Below are 25,835 nucleotides of genomic sequence, written 5' to 3'. Positions count from 1 at the left end.
CACCCCACCTCCTTGCTCCCTCCTTGCTCCCATGTGTGGAGTCTCAGACAGGCACATTTGGAAATGCAGGCAGCCAGGTGTGGTGGACAGAGTTGAGTGATCTGGCTCTAGTCCTGACTGTGGCTATGTGGCCTTGGCTTCCCCTTCTTTTCATCAAAGTAGTTCTCAGGGCTCAGTGCTGAGGTCCTAACCCTTTCCCCACCCTGCCTGGATGTCTGTGCCAGAGGTGGGGGGGCCACATCCTAGCAAGCCTCCTTTCTACCTGAGCGCCCCCCGCCCTTGTCCCGAGCTCACCCGTTCCCAGCTCATACCTGATGGTGTTGTCAGCGTCACAGGGGCAAGGCAGGGTGCAGCCTGGGCCATGAAGGCCCTCTGGGCACAGTCGCTCCTGGCAGCGTGGGCCCTTGTAGCCAGGCTGACACTCGCAGGCACCCGTGGTAGGTGAACACTGCCCACCATTGTGGCAGTCACAGCGCTGTGAGCACTGGAAGCCGAAGGTCCCAAAGGGGCACTCCTCTTGGCACCTGTGGGAGAGCAGAGTGTGGCTGAGGCTGTGGGCCGGGATCCCTCACCTGTGCTTCAAGATCCTCCAGGATGTGATCCTCCTGGTCATCTGGCCCAGGCCTGGTGTGCTCCACCCTGCTCACAGCCTCCTCCCCTTTTCTCTCTCCTCCTCCAGGAAGTATTCCATGGTTTAGTTCACCCCAGTCATTTCTGCCTTTCACGCCAGGTCTCCTCAGTGCTCCCAGCAATGAGTTTATATTACCATATTTTATTGATTCCAAGCCTAATATTTTTTTAAAAAATTAAAGTTGTGGTGAACTATACGTGTTATGGTTTAAATGCTTCTCTCAAAATTCTCATTGAAACTTAACTAACCCAATGCCAAGGTATGAGGAGGTGTGGCCTTTGGGAGGTGATTAAGGCATGAATGGATTAGCGCTCTTATAAAAGGGCTGCTGGGAGCCACTGAGGTCCCTATTTTTTTTTTTTTTTTTTTTTGGCTCTTCTGTTCCTTTCACCCTCTGAGGATACAGGCTTCAAGGCACCATTTTGGAAGCAGAGATTGGGGCCCTCATCAGACACCAAACCTGCTGGCCCCTTGATCTCGAACTTCTCAGCCTCCAGAACTGTGAGAATCAATGTCTGTTGTTTATAAATTACTCAGTCTTGGGTATTTTGTTATAGTGGCACGAGCAGACTAAGACAGTGCACAGCACAGAATTGACTATTTTAACTACGTACAGTTCAGTGGTGTTAAGCACATTCGCACTGTTGTGCTACATCACCACCACCCATCTCCGGAACGTTTCCATCTTCCCAAACGGAAACTCCGCACCCATTAAACAAAAAACCATTAGGTAGGTTTAAAAACATCTTGGTTTTTTTGTTTGTTTGTTTGAGATAGAGTCTCACTCTGTCGGCCAGGCTGGAATGGCATGATCTCACTGCAACCTCTGCCTCCCAGGTTCAAGTGAGTGATTCTCCTGCTTCAGCCTCCCGAGTAGCTGAGACTACAGGTGTGCACCACCATGCCCAGCTAATTTTTGTATTTTCAGTAGAGACGGGGTTTCACCACATTGGCCAAGATGGTCTCAATCTCTTGACCTCATGATCTGCCTGCCTCGGCCTCCCCAAGGGCTGGGATTACAGGCATGAGCCACCTTGTTTTTCAAATATATTTTTATATCTCTGAAATTAATTAGATAAGTCTTATGTCTGATGGCATGTCATAGTTTAATTGCCAGTGTTTTTTCCTTCTTTGCAGTATATGAAATAATGATGCATCTCACAATCAGTGGCACCTTAGATTTGATGAAATGGGGTGATTTTGTTTCTATACAGTGTCTCTGGTTTGTGAGCCTTTTGGGCAGATGTAGAGTCTCTCTTGTCCTACTGGGAGACATGTCTCCTCCCTGACTGTGGATTTTCCCTCGAGTACAGGAAGCATCCTCCTTCATGGGACTATAGAATGCCCTGTGACAAGGGCTATTTTCCCTTCCTTGGAAGAGCGTCCCCTCAAGGTAGGGGCTGAGTCTCTCCCATCAGCCTGTGAGCCCCCAAGGAGGAAGCCTGGGACCCCCTTTGTGTCCTATGCATGTCTGGGCTAGTACTTGGAGCTGCCAACATGAGGATAATTATTCAACTTCATCTAACTCACAGCCATGGGTGTGGCTCCTCCATGGGTGAGTGTGACCCCCCACTGCTGACCACCTGGTTTCCTGAATGTGCCTCAACATCCTTTACCCCCACCCTGGGCTCTTTCCCAGGGGATGCAAATTTATTGTCACAGCAACTAGATCCGGATAAGTCAAGGGGTAAACCTGGGGGAATAAGGGGTAAAAGAGGGAGACAACTTCTTGCATCCCAAAGACAAATGGAAATGGCCTCTGGAGTTCTGGGTTATCTTTGTTCCAGCACTGATTCAACAGTGCGGATAATGGAGAACTAACCTAAAGCTCTGACATCTTCTTCCTTTTTGTAAAATGGGATGATACTCACTAAATCTCATCAGGTTCTGTAAGAATTAAATGGGATAATGTGTGTAAACATTTAGAAAGGTGCCCAGCCCATAAATAGGGCTCAATTCGAAAAGTTAGTTATTTTCATTAGTACTCATGTTAATATTGTTTTCAACAGTTCTTATAACAGAGCCCATCTGACCTTCTGGCCTTAAATTCAGGCATGAAAAAGCCCAAGGGGAAAAATTCTAAAATGTTGATAGTAGAGCGGATTTGAGGAGTTAGTGTTTTAATTATCACATATTTCCATTTTCTAGGTTTTCTATATATCTTCTATGGTAATCAGAGGGGAAAAGCAATAAAAAAAAATACAGCTCTAACTTCTTTATTATGTATTTTGGAGGATCATGGGGGTGGAAGTATTCTTCTACAGACAGGGCAGGGAGATTCTGTGTCTGGGTGACTCAGTTGTTTACGGTGAGGATGAGTGGCCAGACCCTCGTGGATGCGGCAGGGCCAGCTAGCAAGTGTGTGGGGGATGAGAGCAGCCAGTGTGTGGGGCACCAGCCTTGGCAACTTGATACTGGGGTGTCCTTGTCTCTCTTCTGTGCTTTCGTTGCTCTGTGCCCACAATGACAAGGAGAAGAGGACAGTGACTGGGGTCTGGCCTTGAGTGCTTCCTTCCTAAGAAGATGCCACCAGCTCTCCCCTCTCAGAGCCACTGTATAAAGGAGTGATCTGGCAGAATAATGGGGCAGCAGGGATCATGATGACAACACCCCTGGGCACCATATCCCGAGGGGCTTCCCGCTGCTCAGGCCCCAGAGCCCATCCCCAGCCCCTGGAGCAGCAGATATTCTCATCACCCTCACTTTGGAGTTAAGGAGGCTGCCCTGGGACAAGTGAGGCAATTGCTCCAAGCTCACGCAGCCTGCATGTGGCTAAGATGACCCCAGATTGTCTTTCTGCAAATCTTGTCACATGTCAATCTGAGGCCTCATGAAGGGAAAGAGAGCAGAAAAAAGAGGGAAGAAGAGGCAAGAAAGAAGGTGATGTCTGGAGAAGGAATGGAAAGTAGAAGACAGAAGGAGGAGAAGTAGAATAGGGGAAGGGAAGGAGGGAAACTGAGGCAGAAGGGAGGAAAAGGGCAGCTGAAGACCTGAATAATCACTATCTGAATTGCCAGCCCCTGTTCAGCCTGCAAATGGATTTCTCCAGAAGTCACTGTGCTTTGCTGGCCTCGAATGTCTCTCAAATGTCGGGTGAAAAAACTCAAACCAGATACCTCCTGATGCCTGCTCCTTTTCAAACATTCCTGCTCCCTCCTGCCTAGCAGGACTGGACAGAGCCCTGAACCCTAAGCTCCTCAGAAGGGCAATTCCCTAGCCCACTACATTTTTGGGGTGACCGAATCTATAGCCCCAGAAAAATAATCTGGAAATGAAATATTGGCAACCTCTTTCATTTACATAATCAACCTCTTTTTTTTCCCTACTCACAATTTAAACAACTTATTTATTTAGAGATCAAGCAACGACAGCTAATGAATTTTATACAAAGCATGCTAATAACGGGGCCTGTGGAACAGAAGGGTAATCACAGCAGGAATTAGTTTTCTACTTAAACATTCTTCCTTTGCACCATATCAATCTAATGTGTCCGATATTGCCATTAACAACCAGATACATTGCTCAATTAAATTACAAAATGAGCTGCAAAGCCCTCGTTACATTTCGTGTTTAATTTGCACTGGTTTCTGCCTATCTGGGGAGGCCTGCATTATTACACCCACTCAACTTTAATATGCTCGTGATGATTTGGGTGGGTTAATGCAGCTGTCACCTACGAAATTAATGGAGGCAATTTTACAAAATATTAAACACCAGGCAGCCCGTTTAGGTGAGAAGCCCAAATGCTGCCTGGCCTCCTATTGAACTCTCCTGTGGTTGATTGACAAAGCTTGCTGGAGGGCCCCTTGGCTTTAGAGGTTCCTCTCTACCCAGGATCATGGACCAGGCTCCAACAAGCGAGAGATTTTGGATTATTTCTCTATTGGGCACATCTTTACAGGGAAAATCGAGAGCACCAATGAACTAGGGTCTACTCGTGTGGAGTCCAGCCGGCTAGAGTCCTGGGCCTGCTCATTTCCAACAACAAGCGAGCGGTTTGCACTCTCATGAGAAAGTGGACTGACAAAGGAGTCCTGTGCTGGCTTGAGGGTCTTCCTGGTTCCAGTCCATACTGGCTCATCCTGAGCATTTCCTTATTTGGGGAGATGATGAGGATGGGAACTGGACTCAATGTTGCAGCCCTCCCTCCCACGGGTCAGGGAGGGACGGATCCCCAGATGCCATACCCCACGTTCTATGCTGAGGAGGCTCACACTGATGAACATTGGCTCACAAAGAGATCAGATCTGGCTTAAAAGACTTCCAGCTGGAGGTAAATCAGCTCAAGGCTAATGGACAGTCTCTTTTCTGGACATCACTAAGGATTTGGGGCTGATTCTAGTGAGAGCTGGAGAAGCCCCGATTACGTCTATTCGAAACAGAGGGATTCATCGGTTAACTCAGCCTCCCTCCTGGATTCCTGATGTCACCCAGGCAGGGAATGATGAAAAATGTTTCCTCATTTTGTCTGAGAAGAGCATAAAATCCAGGAGCCAGAAATGAAACATGGATCCCCACAGAATCAGGCATGGGGTGTGGGGGCCACCTCTGTACAGTCCTTCTCTGCTTGAAGAGACCCATGTGGTCAGGAGTGAGAGGGAGGAGACTTGGCCCGGGTTCTGTGGGTTTCAAATATCTTTTTCCAGCTTCCAATCTACTCACCATCACACACGCTGGTTGCCGTTTCTCCCTTTTCCTCTGCACCTGCCCTGTCATCATGGCCTCCTTCTTCCCGCTGTGGCACATGTGCACATATGGCAATTTGCCAGTTCTGTGTTTTTTGATTATCCATTCTGCAAGGCTGGTTTCATTCCGGGACACTGGCAACCTCCTTCAGTCTGCTCTTAAGCCGCAGGCCTTCAGAGGATGCAAACTGATGCCAGTATCCTTTCGGTGGAACCCAAATTAGGACTAAAAATCCCCTTCCAGAAGAAATCATGCAAAACGTGTGAAATGGTTTTGCACTGTCAGCTTCCTTGGATTATCTGTGCCATTGCCTCCCTCCATGAGTGCAGAGAGTAGAGAGTGGGAGTAGGTGCTCACGTCCTTCCCCCAGGTGAGCCCATGCAAATTCAGGGCTTGGGCCACTAGGCCAGAGAAGAGGGTGTCTCTGCAGGCCGAGGGTGAGGAGGAATCAGGTGCCAACTCTCTCTAGCAGGAGAGCTCAGAGTGCTTTCTGAGAAAGGAACTGGAAGGCTGGCAGAGAGAGACCTATGAGCTGTTCTCTGCAAGGCTCCTGTGAATATGAGTAAAATGGACAGCAAAGACAACAATTAACACTATCCTTACCTGTCCCCCATGTATCCAGCTGTACAGTGGCACTGTCCAGTCACGTGGTCACACTGCCCTCCATGGTGGCAAGGACAGTCCTGGCTGCAGTTCTGGCCAAATGTTCCTGGTGGGCAGGGCTGGGCACACACTGCTCCCTGAAACAGAGGTGGGAAGACATGTATGGTGGTACTCCAGAGATGCCAAACTTTCCTGGGAATGGCACAGCTGCTGTGGCTCCAGGGACCACCCAACTTCCCAGAAGAAGTTCAGCCAGCTGGACACCAGGGCTCCAAAGCCCTCCTCTTAGAGATGGGAGACTGAGGCCAACTTGCTCATCCAGTTACTCAGCACAACTTAGAAACTGCCTATTGTATACGAGGTGCTGTATTAGACACTAGGGGTGATTTGACTTGATTCCTGTCTTCCTAGTCTACTGCAGAGAGAGCCAAGAAAACAGCTAAGTACAAGGCACTAAGTACTCTCACATGGGTACACAGTAAAGCGCTGAGGCGACACAAGGAAGGAGGCTGAGTAAACATGCTGGTGTGGAGACGTGCACTTTGCTCAGCTTCTTTCCCAAACCCAACTGACGTGAGAGTTAAAGGGGTACAGGTGTAAACCTACAAGGAAAAGAGGAATGGGAGGCAAGGGATGTCACACACTGGAAGATGGAAAAGCAGGTGGAGGAGCAATAACTGCTTTGGTTTCTGCTTCCTGGGCAATGTTAAGTGCCTGCAAAGGGAGTGTCATAATGCTGGGTGATGAAGTCCTTTGTAACCTCAAAAAGCTCAGGAATCAGAGACACTGGGACCCTCTGAAGGTGAAGGTGCAGGTAGGATCAAAACAGGACTGTTTGAAAGTTTATAAAATAGGGAATTAGACCCCCAATCTCTGCCCCCCCACCTTGAAAAGCCAGGTGAATTGTCCAAGTCTTTCAGAGAGGTTGGTGTGACAGGCTGTGGACAAGGGACACAGGCACAGATGAAGGTGGGGGTGGAACGCTCCTGCTGCTCTCTTCCCTGCTGCGCTCCTAAAGGCTGACTGCCGGACTGAACTCCCTGTGGCAGGAGGTTGGAGGGTTCCTTTCTAGGGACACTGAGGAGTTCAAGAGAAATGACCTAAAGATATTGATAGTTGAGAGTCCCATCAGTCAACACACCTGACATCGCCCTCCACCCCCAGGTGTCCAATTAGCTTTTCTGAGGCTCACTGTAAAACGTGAACAGATGGCCAAGGATCACCAGATATTTGAAACAGGTCCTCACATGAAAGCAAAACACTGAAAGAAGCGAATAGACAACAGGAACCCAGAGGAAATAGGAACTATGCCTGGAGCAAGGAAAACCTAAAAAAAAGAGAAGGAAAAAAGCCTCTATCATAATTAAAATGAACATGCTCAGGTAGCTATAAGAAAATATTGCACCCGTGAAAGAATAGAGTGCTATAAAAGAGGATATCCAGAGAGTAGGAAAGAAGTCTTGAAAATTAAAAATAAGATGGCAGAAATTAAAATGTTGCAATAGAAGAGCCAAAAGAAAGTTGAGGAAATCTAGAAAGTACAACAGAGAGAGAAAGAGGCAAAGATAGAAAGATGAGATTAAAAATAATAGAGAAGGCCGGGCGCGGTGGCTCAAGCCTGTAATCCCAGCACTTTGGGAGGCTGAGACGGGCGGATCACGAGGTCAGGAGATCGAGACCATCCTGGCTAACGTGGTGAAACCCCGTCTCTACTAAAAAATACAAAAAAAAAAAAAACTAACCGGGCGAGGTGGCGGGCACCTGTAGTCCCAGCTTACTTGGGAGGCTGAGGCAGCAGAATGGCGTAAACCCGGGAGGCGGAGCTTGCAGTGAGCTGAGATCCGGCCACTGCACTCCAGCCTGGGCGACAGAGCGAGACTCCGTCTCAAAAAAATAAAATAAAATAAAATAAAAATAATAAAAATAATAGAGAAAATATAATGAAATTAGAGGATCAGTTCAGGTGGTCTGACATCTAATTAACAGGAGTTCCAGACAGTAGAACAGAGAAAATAGAGGTAAGTAAATTAATGGAAAATATAATAAAAGGTAATTTCCCAGAATGGAAGGATGAAGAACCTGGGTTTCTGAACTGAAAAGGCCTACAAAGTCTCCAGCAAAAATATGAAACAAGACATGTTATCATAAACGTTTATCTCTGTGGATAAAGAAACGATGTTCACACTTTTTAGGAGGAAAACAGGCTAGGTGTGGTGGCTCACGCCTATAATTCTAGCACTTTGGGAGGCTGAGGTGGGAGGATCTCTTGAGCCCAGGAGTTGGAGACCAGCCTGGGCAACAAAGCAAGATCTCATCTCTACAAAAACAAAAATGAAAATACAAAGATGAAAACAAACATACAAAAATCAGGAATCAAAAGGTTTTAGACTTCTTAACTAGAAGCCAGAAGACAATGGAGCAATGCCTTAAAAATTCAGAGGAAAAAAATCATTTCCAACTTAGAATTCTACACCCAACTAAACTAACACTAAAGTAGGGGACTCAATAAAGACATTTTCAGATTTGAATAGCCTCAAGAAGTTAACCTTCCATAAACACTTTCTCAGAAAGTTACTGGAGGATTTGTTTTCCATAAAAAAATAATTACCCAAGAAAGCGGGGCACGGTGCCTCACACCTATAATCCCAGCACTTTTGGAGGCTGAGGTGGGCGGATCACCTGAGGTTTGAGACCAGCCTGACCAATGCGGAGACACCCCATCTCTACTAAAAATACAAAATTAGCCGGGTGTGGTGGTGCATCCCTGTAATCCCAGCTACTGAGGAGGCTGAGGCAGAAGAATTGCTTGAACCCAGGAGGTGGAGGTTGCAGTGAGCCGAGATCACATCACTGCACTCTCCGGCCTGGGCAACAAGAGCGAAACTGTCTCAAAAAAAAAAAAAAAAAAGAATTACCCAAGAAAAAGAAAGGCATGAATTCCAGGAACTAGGGACTCCAACAGAAGACAGAGGTGAAAGGAATCCCAGGACAGCAGTAAAAGGAAGCCCCATATGACAGCTATGCTGCAGGCCTGGAGAACAAAGAGTTAAAGAGTTCGGACTGGAACAGAAGATGCAGGCTTCTAAGAAACTTGCCTCAAAAACAAAACAAAAGCAAAACCTGGAGAGACTTCTGATGGGTCTGACTTTATTGAGAGGAGTCTGAGAGCTCTGTCAAGAGAGTTTTAAGGATAAACTAGTAACAATACACATGTATATTAACATAAATATTAAAAAAAATAATTTCACCAAGCTGGACATGGTGGCACCTGTCTGTAGTCCCAGCTACTCAGGAGGCTGAGGCAGGAGGATCACTTGAGCCCAGGAGTTCAAAGCTGCAGTGAGCTATGATCATGCCTGTGAATAGCCACCGTCCTCCAGCCTGGGAGACCCAGCCAAATCCTGTGTCTTAAAATTTTTTTAAATGATTTAACCACAAATTGTAATATAACTCCACTGGGAGGGTGGGAGAGGGGTTGCTTGCATCTGTATGTGTGTGTATGGCAGAGCAGAATCTTACTCTACAGCAGGAAGTCAATGGATTCAATGACTGTCTAAAATGGAAAAGTCAAGAAATTGCTATAAAGCATGTTATGTAGAAAAATGGAGGGAAATGCCAGAAGAAATATCTAAAAGATTTGAAAGTAGTTGCCTTTAGGGAGTAGGATTTGTAAATGGAGCAGGGGACTCCCCCGCCCCACAGTATTAGCCTTGTGGTATTATATAACTTAAAATTACACGCATGAGTCTTAGGTTTTTAACATATCTGAGCCTGCTCTTGTCTCCTGCTGCCCTTCCAGCCCTGCGCACACCCGACAGTCATTTCTCTTATGGAGATCAAGGATGTTCCTCCAATTAATTAATCAATTAGTTCAACACACAATTATTAAGCACCAATAATCACCAACCCTTAGAAGCTAGTTTATTCAGGAAAATTGTGCCAGAGCAGAGTCATCTTTCAAGATCATCCAGTTTACTTGTAATGAGTTAAATAGGAGGCTGTTCAGTTCAGACTCTCCTCCACACACAAGTCAGAGGTAGAGGGGCTGAGAGGAGGGGCTGAGAGGAGGGGCTGAGAGGAGGGACTGAGGTGAGGAGGAGAGGAAGGAGTGAGGGGCAGGAGCAGCTGAGGACAGTGAGAGACTGTGTGTGTGTGAGAAAAGGGGAGAGAAAATTCACTGAGGCCAGGTGCGGTGGCTCATGCCTGCAACCCCAGCGCTTCGGGATGTCAAGGCAGGTGAATCACTTGAGGGCAGGAGTTCCAGACCAGCCTGGCCAGCGTGGTGAAACCCCAGCTCTAGCAAAAAATACAAAAATTAGTCAGGCGTGATGGCAGGTGTCTGTAATCCTAGCTACTCGGGAGGCTGAGGAAGGACAATAACTTGAACCCGGGAGGCAGAGGTTGCAGTGAGCCAAGATTGTGCCACTGCACTCCAGCCTGGACAACACAGTGAGACTCCATCTCAAAAAAAAAAGAAAGAAAAGAAAAAGACAAAGAAAAGTCACGCCGAGTAGGGGTCCTTCTTCCTCCTGGAGGTGGTGGGGGTACTCCAGGCATGGCAGGGGCCTTTCTCAGTGCACATTAAAAGTTCTAGGTATTCATGAAGGGGGAGAAGTCTTTCTGGCTTCTCTCTGACTCAGTCTTCTACAGTCCTGGGCTGGATAAGGACACTCTTGGAAAAACTTTTTTTTTTTTTTTTTTTTTTTCCCTGAGACGGAGTTTTGCTCTTGTTGTCCGGGCTGGAGTGCGATGACATGATCTCGGCTCATGGCAACCTCCACCTCCCGAGTTCAAGTGATTCTCCTGTCTCAGCCTCCTGAGTAGCTGGAATTACAGGTACCGCCACTACGCCCAGCTAACTTTTTGGTATTTTTAGTAGAGATTGGGGTTTCACCATGTTGGCCAGGCTGGTATTGAACTCCTGACCTCATGTGCTCCACCTGCCTCGGCCTCCCAAAGTGCTGGGATTACAGGCATGAGCTACTGTGCCCGACCAAAAAAACTTTTTTTTTTTTTTCCCTAAGAGATGGGGTCTCACTCTGTCATCCAGGCTGAAGTTCAGTGTTGTGGTCCCAGCTCACTGTAACCTTGAACCTCTGGGCTCAAGTGATCTTCCCGCTTCAGCCTCCTGAGGAGCTGGGACTGCAGGCTCATGCCACCACACCTGGCCAGGTTCCTGTCCTTTTTAGTGCTTCTCAGACACAACCAGTGCTCCCTGAGGAGGTCAGTAGAGGAGTCTGGTGCATAGAATGCGTCCTTCTGGCATTCCCTAGAGAAATCAGGCATCATTGAGACTGTCTGGTGAAGTGGGTGAGCACCTCTTTCAGCTCCTGCTCAGGATTCCCAAACTGCAGGCATCCAAGTCCACCGAATCTCTAGTCCTCTTCCCTGGTTTGAGTTCCTGGGGCCTGAGAGAATTTGATATTTTGGAGGTCCTATTGCCTGGTGTGGTGGGAAGAGCACTGGGTTCAAAGTCATGATTTGGGCTCAGATCTCAGCTCTGCCTCCTCCCAGATAGGTGAGCTAGGATAAGTCAGGTGATCATTCTGAGCCTTAGTTTTCTCATCTATAAAATGGGAGTAGTAACTCCTAGTCTTCCAGGAGGTTATAAAGACGAAGTGAGATTAGAGATGTGAAGGAACCTAGTATAGTGCCTTAAACAGGGGGCACTTAATTAATAGTAATTGAACCAAGTTGACACCTGATGAGGTAGCACATGGTGGGAGCCCCACATAACCTGAGACGGAGAAGAGTGGAAGAGAACCGTAGGAGTCATCACCCACTGCTGGCTAGAAGAACAGCCTTTTGGGGAGAGGCAGGGGGAGAGAGCAGCCAGAGAAGTCAGCTTAGGAGAGGACTACGGCCTGTGGTTTCTCTCCTGCTGCTATGAGCTGAAGTGTACCCCTTCAACATTCCTCTTTTTTGTTTGTTTTTTGAAATGGAGTCTCACTCTGTTGCCCAGTCTGGAGTGCAATGACACGATCTCAGCTCACTGCAACCTCTGCCTCCTGGGATCAAGCGATTCTCCTGCGTTGGCCTCCTAAGTAGCTGGTATTACAAGAATGTGCCACCATGCCCAGCTAATTTTTGTATTTTTAGTAGAGACTGGGTTTTTTCATGTTGGCCAGGCTGGTCTCGAACTCCTGACCTCAGGGGATCCACCTGCCTCAGCCTCCCAAAGTGCTGGGATTACAGGCATGAGCCACCGTGCCCAGCCAACATTCCTATGCTGAAGTTTTTTTTTTTTTTTTTTTTTTTGAGATGGAGTCTCGCTCTGTCGCCCAGGCTGGAGTGCTGTGGCCGGATCTCAGCTCACTGCAAGCTCCGCCTCCCGGGTTCACGCCATTCTCCTGCCTCAGCCTCCCGAGTAGCTGGGACTACAGGCGCCCGCCACCTCGCCCAGCTAGTTTTTTGTATTTTTTAGTAGAGATGGGGTTTCACCCTGTTAGCCAGGATGGTCTCCATCTCCTGACCTCGTGATCTGCCCATCTCAGCCTCCCAAAGTGCTGGGATTACAGGCTTGAGCCACCGCGCCCGGCCCCTATGCTGAAGTTTTAACCTCCAGTACCTCAGAATGTGACTGTATTTGGAAACAGGACCTTTACATAGGTAATCAAGTTAAGATGAGGTCATCTGGGTGGGCCCTCATCCAACATGACTCACGTCCTTACAAGAAGAGGAGATTAAGACAGACCCAGAAAAAAGATGACATAGAGACACAGGGAGAAGATGGCCATCTACAAGCCAAGGAAAGAGGCTCAGAAGGAACCAACCCTGCTGACACCTTGATCTTGGACTTCCAGCCTCCAGAACTGTGAGGATCAGTCTCTGTTGTTCAAGCCGCCTAGTCTGTGGCACTCTGTTATGGCAGCCTCAGCAGATTCATGTACTTGCCGTGTGGTCAGTTGAGTGTGTATCTCCAATTGTAGTGGGATCTTGGACTGCTGTGGCTTCTAGAAGGTTGGACATGGGGTAAGGTGATATTTTCTGCTCCTCTCAGAACTGGTTAGACCAAATGGCTTTGTCAAAATCTGGAAAACAGTCGCACTTTAAGAGGGTCTTGGTGGCCCAGCGTGGGGGCTCAAGCCTGTAATCCCAGCACTTTGGGAGGCTGAGGAAGGCAGATCACGAGGTCAGGAGATGGAGACTATCCTGGCTAACATGGTGAAACTCCATCTTTACTAAAAATACAAAAAATTAGCCAGGCATGGTGGTGGGTGCCTGTAGTCCCAGCTAGTTGGGAGGCTGAGGCAGGAGAATGGCGTGAACCCGGGAGGCAGAGCTTGCAGTGAGCCAAGACTGCACCACTGCACTCCAGCCTGGGCAACAAATCGAGACTCTGTCTCAAAAAAAAAAAAAAAAAAAAAAAAAGAGGATCTTGGCTAAGTAGAACAGAAGGGGCCAAGATGGTGAAAGGACCTAAGGCCACGCCAGCTCTTCTGCAGGGGAGGCAACTCAGCCTCACCAAGCATCTGAAGGCATTTCTAATGATCAGTGATGCTGCAGGGTGGCATGGACACCCTCAATAGACAGTAAGCTGTGGTTGGTGTGAGTGCTGTGAAGGTGATCCAGGCCACAGGCCAGGAAGTGGGGCTCCATGAATCTTTTTTCTCAAACCTGAGCATCTGTAATGCTAGGCCTCGGCCCCCAAACCCTCTCTCTTTTTTTTTTTTTGAGATGGGGTCTTGCTCTGTGGCCCAGGCTGGAGTATAATGGCGCAATCTTGGCTCACTGCAACCTCTACCTCCTGGTTTCAAGCGATTCTCCTGCCTCAGCCTCTGAATAGTTGGGATTACAGGTGCCCACCACCATGTCTAGCTGATTTTTTGTATTTTTAGTAGAGATAGGATTTCACCATGCAAAACCTCTCTTTGGCCCTCCAGGATAACTGGTCCTGTTTCCCAGCTCCTCAGCCTGCTCTCTTCCAGTCTCTTTTCTTTGTGTGTGTGTGTGTGTGTGTGTGTGTGTATGCATGTAGGCACACACACACACCGTATCCAGTCCTCAACATAAGACTGTGAACTCCTAAGGGTGGGGGATGTCAATCCTATTTCCTTCTCCCTCTCTGTCTCTAGTTCTCACTCACATCAAAGTACTCAGACTGATTTCTCTGCTTTGAAAGGTCTCAGAGCCCAGAAAAAGAGGGGAAACAATTCCCCAGGCTCTTTGCAAAGACCCTGTCTGAAACAGGCTTCATGTTGGGCTAGCAGACTATCCTGTGGGCATGCTTAGGGCCTGGTGGCCAGGAATCTCTAAGGAGGGGCCTGGAGAGCCAGAGTTCCTGGCCTGACAGCTCCTCTCTCCAGTTCCACACAATGGCCCGGGTCTTTGGGGAGGTGCATGGTGTGAATCAGCAATCTGTATATCCCTGAGTTGGAAAATGTGTGCTTGAAGTCACATAGGGCCATTGGGAAGTCAGGCAAAGGAAGATGCTAAAGTGGGGAGCCTTCTCCCCAGTATCTTTCCTTGGTCCCTGCTGTCCCTGGGAGGAGCCTCAGGCATGAGTGCAACTTCATTATACGGTGACTCTGCATGCACAAGGGGTATTAATAATTCATACAAATCTGCAAGTTAAATGCTATGTCAAAAATAGAAATGCAATTGTCTACAATAAAATTAAAAACATAAAGTCCTCAATCCAAAGGCTTCTGTCAACAGAGCTTCCTGTCATCTGGGAGCACAAACCTCTCGCTGTGCTGGGGAGAAATACAATCCCTCTGTGGGTTTGCGTCTCACCTTCCCCCTCTTCAACCACCCGAGCCTCAGCAGTGTCTCCAGAGAGGCCTTTACAGGCAAAGGGATGCTGTGCACTTGTTCTGCCCACCACATCCTGATCCAACCTCTGCTGCAGCTGGGCCTCTGAGGACCCCGCCTGCTGGGTGGATTTCCAAAAGCTGGTTGGAGATGAGAGGGCCTTTCCAGAGACTGGTTCAGGGTGGAAGAAATGGGCAGGTATGGGAGAGGTGGTGGCAGTCCCTTTTTCTTCCTCAGAGGAGACGGACAGATGGACAGACAGACACCAAGGGCTGGGAGTCAGGAGACCTGGATTCTAGCTCCACCTCACTCCTAACCACCAGTGTGGTCTTGAACAGGTCCCTTACCCCCTCTGAGCCTCAGCTTCTTCATTTGAGAAAGGAAGGTATTGACAGACCAGTGGGATCCAAATCTCTTAAAGCTGGGAAACCCTGTTTTTATGTGAAATCTTACCTAGAGCACTTCACTATAGAAACTAGATTAAAATGGAGAGGTGGGGGTGGGGTGGGGACCAGATTCCTAATGATTAGGCTCCCGCCCCCATTCTCCCACAAGAAACCATAAGCTTTTGTGAAACACAGAAGGAAGTCCTATGGTCTGGATCAATTCTTTCCAAATGCAGACCTGCAGACAGGACTGGCTGCCTCAGAACCATCTGGGGAGCTTATTAAAAATAGAGATCCCCCAGTCCCAGGAGGTCACAGACGCAGCCTGGGAATCTGCATTTTAACCCCCCACCACCTGCTTGTCAGCTCTGGTGTGCAGTCAGGTTTGGATGCTGTGGGATCAAGTGGTCCCCAAGGTCCTTTTCCTGCCCTAAAAAAATTCTGACAAGACTGTGCCTGCATCGAAGGGCCCTGCAGGTGTCCTCCCATCTGTCCCTGTGACCTCTGCATTCACAGCCTCCTAAAATATCCTGCTTCTGCTCAGCAGCCCTGTCCTCTCTGGCTTTGCAAAGCCTCAGGCCCCAGGGGAGGTGGCGGACTGTGTCGCTGAGCTTCCCCTGAAACAGAGCATGTTACTGGAGAGTCAGAGGCAGGGATGCAGCCCAGGAAGGTCAGCTTCAGCTGACTCACTGCCTCTAAGGGCTTGGTCTGTGGGGAAGGCACTGACAGGCAGGGTGTGTTGGCTAAAAGGAGGCTCGTGGAGGGTCTGTGACACCCAGGGATAGAAGTCAAGCCATCATAGAGGGCTTCAGAGTTTGCAAAGGACTTTAGACATGCATAGCCTCACATGAGCCAGCCACCAACCATGGCAGCTGGGCAGGGCAGGGCAGGGCTCACTGTTGTTATATCAGTTTTGTACTTGGGGAAGCAGAGTAATTGAAGCTTTTTTCAGGGTCAACATTGGCTGTGAGACCTGAGCCCATGAGGTGACAAATCTTATCCTCCTTTCCTACAATTGTTTTTCCCAGACATGAGACCTGGGCTGCTTGAGGCTACATCAGAGTCACCTGCAGTACCTGTTAAAATACAGATTGTGGGGCCCACAGAATCAGAATGTGTGTGTGTGCAAGTGCAGGGGGCGAAGTTAGATAAATTCAGGTCATCCATACCTGCTGTTTCTCCTCTTTTCCCAGCCTTTTCTGCCACCTCTGGCCCAGGGCCCATGGCTGCTCATGTGGGCACTTACATCCAAAGACAGAGCTAATCTTACAAGAAGAATTCAATTTCTTTGGACAGGAGAGACCACAGGCTCAGAGAGGTGAGTAACTTGCTTCAGGCCACACAGCACTTAGAGATGGCAGACCTGGGATTCAAAGCTGTGTCCACGGCACCACTGGCAGCATTTAGTGATGCCCTATGGCGATAAATAGGAGGGACGGTATTCACAGTGGGAGAATAATTCAGCTTTTTTTTTTTTTTTTTTTGAGACAGAGTCTCACTCTGTTGCCCATGCTGGAGTGCAGTAACTTAATCTTGGCTGCAACCTCTGCCTCGTGGGTTCAAGTTATTCTTGTGCCTCAGCCTCCCAAGTAGCTGGGATTACAGATGTATGACACAACGCCTCGCTAATTTTTGTATTTTTAGTAGAGATTGGGTTTTGCCATGTTGGCCAGGCTGGTCTCGAACTCCTGACCTCAAGTGATCTGCAGGCCTTGGCCTCCCAAAGTGCTGGGATTACAGGCGTGAGCACCGCACCCGGCCAATTTAGCCTTTTAAGGTGTGTGTGAGTGAGGAACGCTCAGTCCTCTTACAGTGCCCCACCCAGATCCTTTGGGCCCACCTACCGTCCAGCCTGGGGGGCAGGCACACTCGCCAGTGATGTGGTGGCAGGTGCCCCCATTCTGGCAGGGGCAGCGCAGCTCACAGTGAGCTCCATGGCTCCCAGGAGGGCACAGCTCCTCACAGCTGCATGGAGAAGCAGAGGTGTTAGACACAGCGGCATTCAGGTCAGGTGGCAGGGCCCCAGTGCTCCAGGGTTCCCTAGGAATTCCTTCACAGTCAATGGATCTGTATTAGGTACAGCATCAGCTGAGCTGCAGTCCTGCTCCCTGCCAGGAGGGGGAAGCAGGGCTCAGACTGAATACATTGGAATGTAGGGTGCTTGGGCCAATACTTTTGGGATGACTTAAGTGTTCTTAGCGTAAAAGAAGACTGTTCTGGGGAGGAGGCTGAGGAAGGCTTCCCGAGGAGGAAGACATTTTACTTGGGCCTTAAAGGTGAAGTCAATTTCACCAGGAGAATGGAAGGAAGGGCATGCTAGGCCAAAGTAATCCCATGAATGAAGGCACTGAAAAGTGCCCATGGATCCCGTCTTCAAGAATCTGCCTAGACTCAGAGAGGGGAAGAATCTGGAGCACGTTCATTCCAGGCTCGGGGAGGCTCCCAGCTCCCATGACAGGCTCATGTGCAGGGACTGGGCGCTGTTGAAGTGTGGAGCAGGATTTGCATGAGGTCTTGGTCTTGGGCCTTCATCCAATGGCCCTGGCCTCTAGCTCACTGGGACTTAGGAGCTGACCAGACATCGGGGTAGGGAACACCCTCAATCAACAACGTCTCTGTGGTCAGAGTCCTTGGCCACCCCTCAGGATCTAGGCTGTTGGAGAGGGCACTGAGCCTGCTACGGGGTTGGGAGGAGAACTTCAATCTTGCCTCTGAGGGGGTCTTGGCTAAGCAGTCTTGTAGGTCTCCTGTCAATACTATTCTCCAGGGAACTGGAGTGAGGGGCTGTTTGGTGTCTCGGGAGAGAAAGTAGGGGAGAGGAACAGCAGAGTAATCCTCCCAAATCTGTACATGGTATCTGCCCAGGACCCTCACTTCTCTCTATGTGTGTCACACCTCTCCCAAATGCCCTAAAAGGGAAGGTCCCAGGTGAGCAGCATCATATGGGGTAAGGTCAGAAGAGACTTCCAAGATAAGGACTGTCTCTGCTAGGAAGGGCCTTCTGGGAGGGTTTTAGAGAGCGCCCACTCGGGCAGTCTCAGGAAGGACCAGTCAACGGGGTCCTGGAAGGCAGGAATCTGAGACCTGCGTGGGTGAGGCCTGGGCATTTAGACTCACAGGAGATTTCACAGCCAAGACTATCCCAAGCCTCCTGGTCCCACCAGCCAGCCCACCCACAAGGAGCCCAGGGCTGGGTGTGCAGCTGCGGTAAGGCGGCCACTCTAGGCCCCGCCCCAGCCCCTCCACCCCCTCCACTCTCCCCACCCACGCACCCTCCAAGTCCCGCCCCGTCCAGGCCCTGCCGCATGACTCACTAGACGCCGGTATAGCCAGGTGCGCAGAGGCACTCGCCGGTGCGGGGGTCGCAGCTGGCACCGTGTCGGCACTGGCACGGCAGCTGGCATCCCTTGCCGTGGGTGCCAGGTGCGCAGAGCTCCTCGCAGCGCCATCCACGGAAGCCGGCGGCGCACACGCAGGCGCCTGTGATGGGGTTACACAGGGCGCCGTTCTGGCACTGGCACCGGTTGCTGCAGTGGGGCCCCCAGTGGTCGCTGTCGCAGCCTGCAAGAGACAGGGCAGTCAGGGATCAGGAGCCCCGCAGGCTCTCCTTGGGGCAGGGGCCAGGAACCGATGCCCATGCGGCCTTCCCATCTTTGCAGTGCTCCTCCCTGGACAGGCGGCAGCAAGGGGTGCCTGGGTGGAAGCTTTGGCGCCTCATAACCTCCATCAGTTCTTCCACCAAGCCATGCAAACAGTCACACAGGCTAAGAAGGGCAGAGCGTTTGTTTCCTCAAGGCAGCTTCAGAACCCATCTCCTGGTCCGACCATTCTCTTCCAACCAAATGGCTGCCCTAAATCCCCCTCTCCTGATTGAAATTCCGGAGCCACAAGCTGTTTACATCCCTCTGTCTTTGCTAAGCTCTTGGTTGGCTGCCTGTCTCTGTTCCTTTCTGCCGGGCCCTTTCTTTTCCCATCTGCCACCCCTCTTCTCTGTGACCCTACCCGTCTTCTTGGGGCCTGCTGGACCCAGCCCAGTCCGGCTCCCATTTGTCTATCTTTCCTGCCCCCTTCTCCCTCTTCTCCACACGCGTTGGTTTTCTCACCTTTTGCATTTCACTCACTCTCTGGGAATATTTCCTCTAACTCCCTGCCCCTCTCTTGGCTCCATCTCCGTCACCCTTTTCATCTCTTCCTCATGCTTCTTCCTTTCAGTAATGGCTACGCCTGCTGGTTGCTTCGGCTTCAGTTCAATTTCATTAGTTTCCAAGCAGCCAGCTTCAGAAGGAGCAGGAAAAAGAAATGCTTCCCTGGGAAGTAACAGACAGCCTTCAAGATCTTTACATGTAATTAAATGTTCCAAAGAGCGATAGCTGAGCCAGTTTTGCAGAAATTCACACTCTACAGCTATGGAAAGGGGCTGAATAGCAGAGCCCCAGAGAGGTCACCCAGCCTGCTGCCACCTCCCACTCTGACCCTCGCCTCATGCGTATGGGACACACAATAACAAGATGTCCTCAGTTACAGCCTCATTCACTCAAATTTTGGGGTGAGACTGGGGTGTGGAGTTCAGGCATGGACAGGCACACATAATGTTCTGGGAGAAGTTCGATGGAAAGAATGATTGCTTCCAGCTAAGGAGATCAGACAAGACTTCTTAAAACAGAAGCCATCTCAAGTGGGCTGTGAAGGATGTCTCACTTGTCTGCCTAATAGGGTGAGCAACCATCTTGCTTTCAGCACCGAAAGTTCCACATTCTGGGAAATTCCTCAGTCCTGGGCAAACTAGAATGGCCGGTCACCAAGATTATCTGTTGCTGTTTGTGCTCCAGGTTTCTAGGGTTTAGACACTCAGAGAGGAAAGGGGGCAGGTGAGTGGGATTGGGAAGGTGTCACTTGGGTACGCTCAATATAAGCAAAGATACAGCGGTATTCAAATGTTGGGCACGTACAAGGGTACAAGGTTCCAGTGTGGTCAGTGAGCACATGTGGTCTTTGGGGGCTGAAGGTTGGTGGAAGGATCAGCCCCACCAGTCCCCCACATGTCCCTCCCACCTGCTGACCAACGTCAAGTGATCAGTGTCATGGAGCCTGCCTATCATCCTTTAGCAGACAGAACCACCAAGGCCTGGAACCCCTATTACCCTATCTTGGTTCATCCCTTCTTCATCTGTGCCCCAAGTATTCATACACACAAACTGAGCTGCCAAATTATGAGTGAGTCTCACCCTATGTTTTCCACCTGCTATTACAGCGAGTAAAGCAAAAATTAAGTCCATTTATAGCTACAGCCTCCACTCACATTGAAAAAGGCTCACAGAAGGCTGGACGCTGTGGCTCATACCTGTAATCCTAGCACTTTGGGAGGCTGAGGTGGGTGGAACTCTTGAGCTCAAGAGTTCGAGACCAGCCTGGGCAACACGGTAAAACCCCATCTCTACTAAAATACAAAAAATTAGATGGGCGTAGCAGTGTGCGCCTGGAGTCCCAGCTACTTGGGAGGCTGAGTCAGGAGAATTGCTTGAACGTGGGAGGCAGATGTTGCAGTGAGCCAAGATTGTGCCACTGCACTCTAGCCTGGGCAACAGAGCAAGACTCCATTTCAAAAATAAAACAAAATAATAATAATAATAATAATAATAAATAAAGGCTCACAGGACAGAGAGTGACTGTCTAGCAGTCCAGCACCTCCTACCTTATCCTCTCTCTGGGACACACATTCAGTGAGCAGGAGGACCAGCAGAATCATCTATGGTACCATTTCTCTTTTAGTTGCCAAGCACATGTAGTTTAATTCACATAGCTTATTGTCCATATGTTGTGACTGTATTATAATAATGACAACCACATTTTACTTACTTATTATTTTGAGACAGAGTCTCACTCTATTGCCCAGGATGGAGTACAGTGGTGTGATCTCGGCTCACTGCAACCTCTGTCTCCCGGGTTCAAGCAGTTCTGCCTCAGCCTCCCGAGTAGCTGGGATTACAGGTGCATGCCACCATGCCTGGCTAATTTTTGTATTTTTAGTAGAGATGGGGTTGCACCATGTTGGCTGGGCCGGTCTCAAACTCTTGACCTCAGGTGATCCATCCGCCTCCGTCTCCCAAAGTGCTGGGATTGCAAGCATGAGCCACTGCGCCCAGCCAGCCAACCACATTTTAAAAGCTCCCTGTGTGCCAGGCACCATCCTAGAAGTGCTATATACATGAATAAATTTAAACCTCACAACAACCATGTAAGTTAGGTTTTCTTATTTTCCCATTTGACAGATGGAGAAATACACGGTCAGAGATGTTAAGTGATTGCCCGAGGTTACAGCAAGAGCAAGTCCAGGTCTCCTGGTTCTAGCTCTCCCCACTGCAGGTCATTGGGACACTTTCTGGAGGAAGAGTCCAAGGAGTGAAATTTAGAGGTGGTCTTGAGGACAAGGTGGCAGCCACAAAGCACAGGTCAGGGATACCACAGAGACTAGCCACTTCTTCTCTGTTCATCACTATGAACCACCCCAGGATCCAGCACAAGGAAGTCCCTTCCTTTGTTGGGGCTGCAGTTACGGCCCTGAGACCTTGGTTCTGTATGAAACTGTTGGAGCCAAAAGCCAGTTTGTTCTTGGTGCATCTCAGAGCATACAGTTATGCTTTGCTTATCAAACAAACTCTGTTCTTTCTGGCACAGCCAAAACCCAGTAGGAAGCAAAACTAGCCTTCTGATAAGGAAGCCAGAATGTTGTCATAAAGTCCACATGGTAACACTTGGGTGTTTTCATTCTTCTGCTTGTCCATTCAGAAACATTTACCAAGGACCTGCTACTGCCAGAAAGCACCCTGCCCTGTTGGGGTGCACAGTCTAGCGGGGCAGAAATGCTGGAGCAGCATTCATGGTACACTACGGACGTGCTCTAATAAGGGTGGCTCAGGGCATTATAGAAGGACATGTAAACACAATTCTATTAAGACTGGCACTCTGCTTTCTCACAACACAGACTGGCATGTGAGTGTGTGTGTATATGCACATGTGTATGTTTGTGTCTGCATTTTTTTTTTTTTTTTTTTGAGACGGAGTTTTACTCTTGTTGCCCAGGCTGGAGTGCAGTGACGCAATCTCAGTTTACTGCAGCCTCTGCTTCCCGGGTTCAAGCAATTCTCCTGTCTCAGCCTCCCGAGTAGCTGGGATTACAGGCACCTGCCACCATGCCCAGCTAATTTTTCATACTTTTAGTAGAGACAGGGTTTCGCCATGTTGGCCAGGCTGGTCTCGAACTCCTGACCTCAGGTAATCTGCCTGCCTCAGCCTCTCAAACTGCTGGGATTATAGGCATGAGCCACCATGCCTGGCCAATGTCTGCATGTTTTATGGGGCTCCTAAAAATATGTGAGCAAGAGCTCTGTGTCATAGGAAGAAACCATGGAAATAGGAAATATTTATAGATGAAAAAAAGCAAAGCAACTTGGAGCCATTAATATAGGGGCAAATAGCCTCTCATATCCAAATTGACAGGAAGAAGTTACATTCAGTTTAGAATATTCTGATTAAGGAAGCAGAGAAGTGTATAATTCATTCTAGAGAAATTTCCCCCCAGAGTGATTAAACAAAAAACAATGTTAAGGGTTCACAGGGATAAGCTTCAGTTATCTAGAAAATTCACTTAAAACACCTCATTCCCCAGCAATGACAGAGAAATGAGGCAGAGCTGCAGCGAGTCAATTATCAACTCTGCTGAAGGTGACTAAAAACTACCATCATTATAATTACAAGAGGACTTTGCATTCTTTCACAGAGAATCGCAAACTTTTACCAATTTGGCCTTGGAATGTCACCCCTCACATATTTCTTTTTTTCTGTCCCAGGTTCTCCTTCCTAATTATATTGGGCTTTGGCTGATTTTTTTTTTTTTTTTTTTTTTGAGACAGAGTCTCACTCTGTTGCCCAGGCTGGAGTGCAGTGGTGCAAACTCGGTTCACAGCAACCTCCATGTCCTGCATTCAAGCAATTCTTGTGCCTCAGCTTCCTGAGTAGCGGGGATTCCTGGCTGATTTTTTAAGTGGCTAGATCGTCTCTGGGCAGCTACTGAGGGCTGAAGGGCACCTGGAAGTGTGCAGCCTGGCTTGTTCTATTCCTTGAGGCTGGGCAACTCACCCCCTTCCTCTGCTGACCGCTTCAGACTTTGGGGTCCAGGGTCCAGGCTTAGTGTGCCCCTGGGTCCCCACAAGAGGAAGTGGCTTCACCACTGTCTTCTTCACCGACAGGCTTTTAAATTGGTAACTACAGTTGATCAGGCAGTTACTAATGCCAAGTCACGAGATAAAGGTGCAAAGTGAATTTTCTCCTTTAATTCTCACAACAGCCCATAATAATAGCACCTGCTGCAGGTGGACATGGTATGCTGGCAGCCAGCCTGGGCTTCAACAGCCACCCTTGAAAATCCACCAAGAGGTGAGAGCAGAGACTGATTTTCCACAAGTGCCTTATTCAGGGACTGGTTTATGTGTGAATGGTGGGCGTAGGTCCGAGGTTTTCCACGACTGGCCCTATTTCCCATAATTTTATTCTCTTCAGTTAAGATTATCTATGGTTTATTCAGATTTTTCTTCTATTGTGGTAAAATATATATAGCATAAAAATTTCCATTTTAATCATTTTTAAGTGTGTAATTCAGTGGCCTTAATTACGTTCACAGTGTTGTACCAATTATCACTACTATTTCCAAACTTTTCCATCACCTCAAATAGAAAAACTCTGTAACCATGAAGCAGTAACTCCCTAGATCCACCCCCTACCCGACTGGTAACCTTTAAGCCCCTCCCCTCCCCTCTTTTTTTTAACAGACTCTTGCTCTGTCACCCAGGCTGGAGTGCAGTGGCATGATCTTGGCTCACTGCAACCTCTGCCTCCCAGGTTCAAACGATTCTCCTGTCTCAGCCTCCTGAGTAGCTGGGATTATAGGTGTGCCACCATGCCTGGCTAATTTTTGTATTTTTAGTAGAGACGGGGTTTCACCGTGTTAGTCAGGATGGTCTCGATCTCCTGACCTCGTGATCTGCCCGCCTTGGCCTCCCAAAGTGTTGGGATTACAGGCATGAGTCACTGTGGCCAGCCTTTTTTTTTTTTTTTTTTTGATGGAGTATCTCTCTGCCCCAGGCTGGAGTGCAGTGGTGCAATATCCACTCACTGCAACTTCTGTGTCCCAGGTTCAAGTGATTCTCCTGCCTCAGCCACCTGAGTAGCTGGGACTACAGGTGTGCACCATTACACTCAGCTAATTTTCTTATTTTTTTTTTGTAGAGATGGGGTTTCACCATGTTGGCCAGGCTGGTCTTGAACTCCTGGGCTCATTGATCTACCTTCCTCGGCCTCCCAAAGTGCTGGGATTACAGACACGAGCCACCGTACCTGCCCTCTTTCTGTCTTTATGCATTTGCCTGTTTAGATATTTCTAGATTCTAAATGGAATCATAGAATATCAGTCTTTTGTATCTGGCTTATTTCACTTTGCATAATATTTTCAAGGTTCATCCATGTTGTAGCCTGTATCAGGACTTCACTCGTTTTTATGACTGAATAATATTCCATTGTATGGACAGACATTTTGTTTATCCATTCATCTGTGGATGACACTGAGTTGTTCCACCTTTTGGCTATTGTGTACAAGACAACAGTGAACACTGGGATATAAGCATCTTTTTGAGTCCCTGAATTCATTAAAGGGACACAACTAAATATGTTTGATGCCGTTATGGACTGTACTAGGAATAATAATGCGGCCGACCATTGCTTTTCTGCCTTCACTACTGTATAGGGAGGTTTAGGTGCCTGTGCCCAGTCTGCCCCATTAGCCCTGGGGTGTCTCTGGGCTGGAGGAAGAGAGGAGCTAAGGTGTGTCCTTGCTTTGTGATTGCCCTTTACTTTCCCCACATCCACCATCTGGTCCCACCCTGCAGCCAGCTCAGCGGGGCACAAGAGCTGTCAGCAGTGCTGATGAAGGTGCCTGGCCAGCCCTTCTCCCAGCTACCAAAGAGCCCCTTCCCAGCTGCTTGTAGGATTCGCTTCTTCAGACAGTGGTTCTCAGCCTGGCTGTAGATCAGCGTCACTGGGGCAGTTTGAAGAAACACTCTTGCTCGGGGTCTACCCATGGCCGATCCAAATGAATTAGTCTAGGGCGGTGGGGCCCCCGCATAGGTCCCTTGAAAAGCTCCCCAGGTGAGAACTCTTTTTCCCCATGATCTCTGTTCTCACTGGTCGTATCAGGGAGATGTGCAGGAGGATGCTGGGCTGGAGGTGGGGTGGGAGAGGAGGTTAGTCCTTCCCGTTCCATAGACAGGAATCCTGAGACCCAGCAAGGGGGAGGAGTCAGCCTCTGAATTGAAGGTCAAGGGATGGAAATAAACCTGGAAGCCACTGCCCCTAAGCTGCCCCAGCTTGTGCTAAGGCCTGGGCCAAGGCCCTCACCTCCTTTCTCCTCTCCAGCAATGGGAAGGCCTGATGCAGTCATAGCCCCTCCCAGAAAGGTCTGTGGCCCCCAGTCTCCCACCCCACCTGCAGAAGCAGCAGCGAGAGCTGACAGGTCACAGGATTGCTCCTGAGTTGACAGAGCAGCAGGCAGGGAGGCAGAGATGGAGCAGCAGCTGCCGGAAACCATTCCAGCTGATAAATAAAGTGACTTCTCAGTGAGCGAGGCCATTTGTCAAGTGACTTGCCCCAGTAAAAGCACAGTCAAGCTCTCTGAGGCTGAGGCCCTCCACTCTTTCCAGGCCTAAGCTGCAATTCTGAGGGAGCAC

At 49.0% G+C, this 25,835-nt stretch overlaps 1 protein-coding gene and 1 long non-coding RNA gene across 12 annotated transcripts in view; one reads left to right on the top strand and one right to left on the bottom strand.

The window, feature by feature from the left end:
• MEGF11 (multiple EGF like domains 11) overlaps nucleotides 1-25,835 on the bottom strand; it is a 379,541-nt gene that overhangs the window by 69,116 nt on the left and 284,590 nt on the right. For all 11 annotated transcript variants that reach the window (XM_033189695.1, XM_033189697.1, XM_033189694.1 and 8 more), the window contains exons 6-9: nucleotides 18,375-18,621; nucleotides 16,905-17,025; nucleotides 5,921-6,057; nucleotides 312-524 (exon numbers count right to left, since the gene is read on the bottom strand). In XM_033189695.1, the coding sequence (XP_033045586.1) occupies nucleotides 312-524; nucleotides 5,921-6,057; nucleotides 16,905-17,025; nucleotides 18,375-18,621 (718 nt within the window). The remainder of the gene's footprint in view (nucleotides 1-311; nucleotides 525-5,920; nucleotides 6,058-16,904; nucleotides 17,026-18,374; nucleotides 18,622-25,835) is intronic.
• The window catches only part of LOC117070481, a 98,532-nt gene that overhangs the window by 66,322 nt on the left and 6,375 nt on the right, over nucleotides 1-25,835 (top strand). Inside the window, exon 2 of the long non-coding RNA XR_004431935.1 lies at nucleotides 16,254-16,378. This is a non-coding gene — a long non-coding RNA (uncharacterized LOC117070481). The remainder of the gene's footprint in view (nucleotides 1-16,253; nucleotides 16,379-25,835) is intronic.

The sequence above is a fragment of the Trachypithecus francoisi genome, unplaced genomic scaffold (assembly GCF_009764315.1).
Source record: "Trachypithecus francoisi isolate TF-2019V2 unplaced genomic scaffold, Tfra_2.0 Lachesis_group3, whole genome shotgun sequence".
NCBI lineage: Eukaryota > Metazoa > Chordata > Mammalia > Primates > Cercopithecidae > Trachypithecus > Trachypithecus francoisi.
The sequence above is the reverse complement of the archived record's forward strand: the minus strand, read 5'-3'. Positions and strand labels throughout refer to the sequence as shown.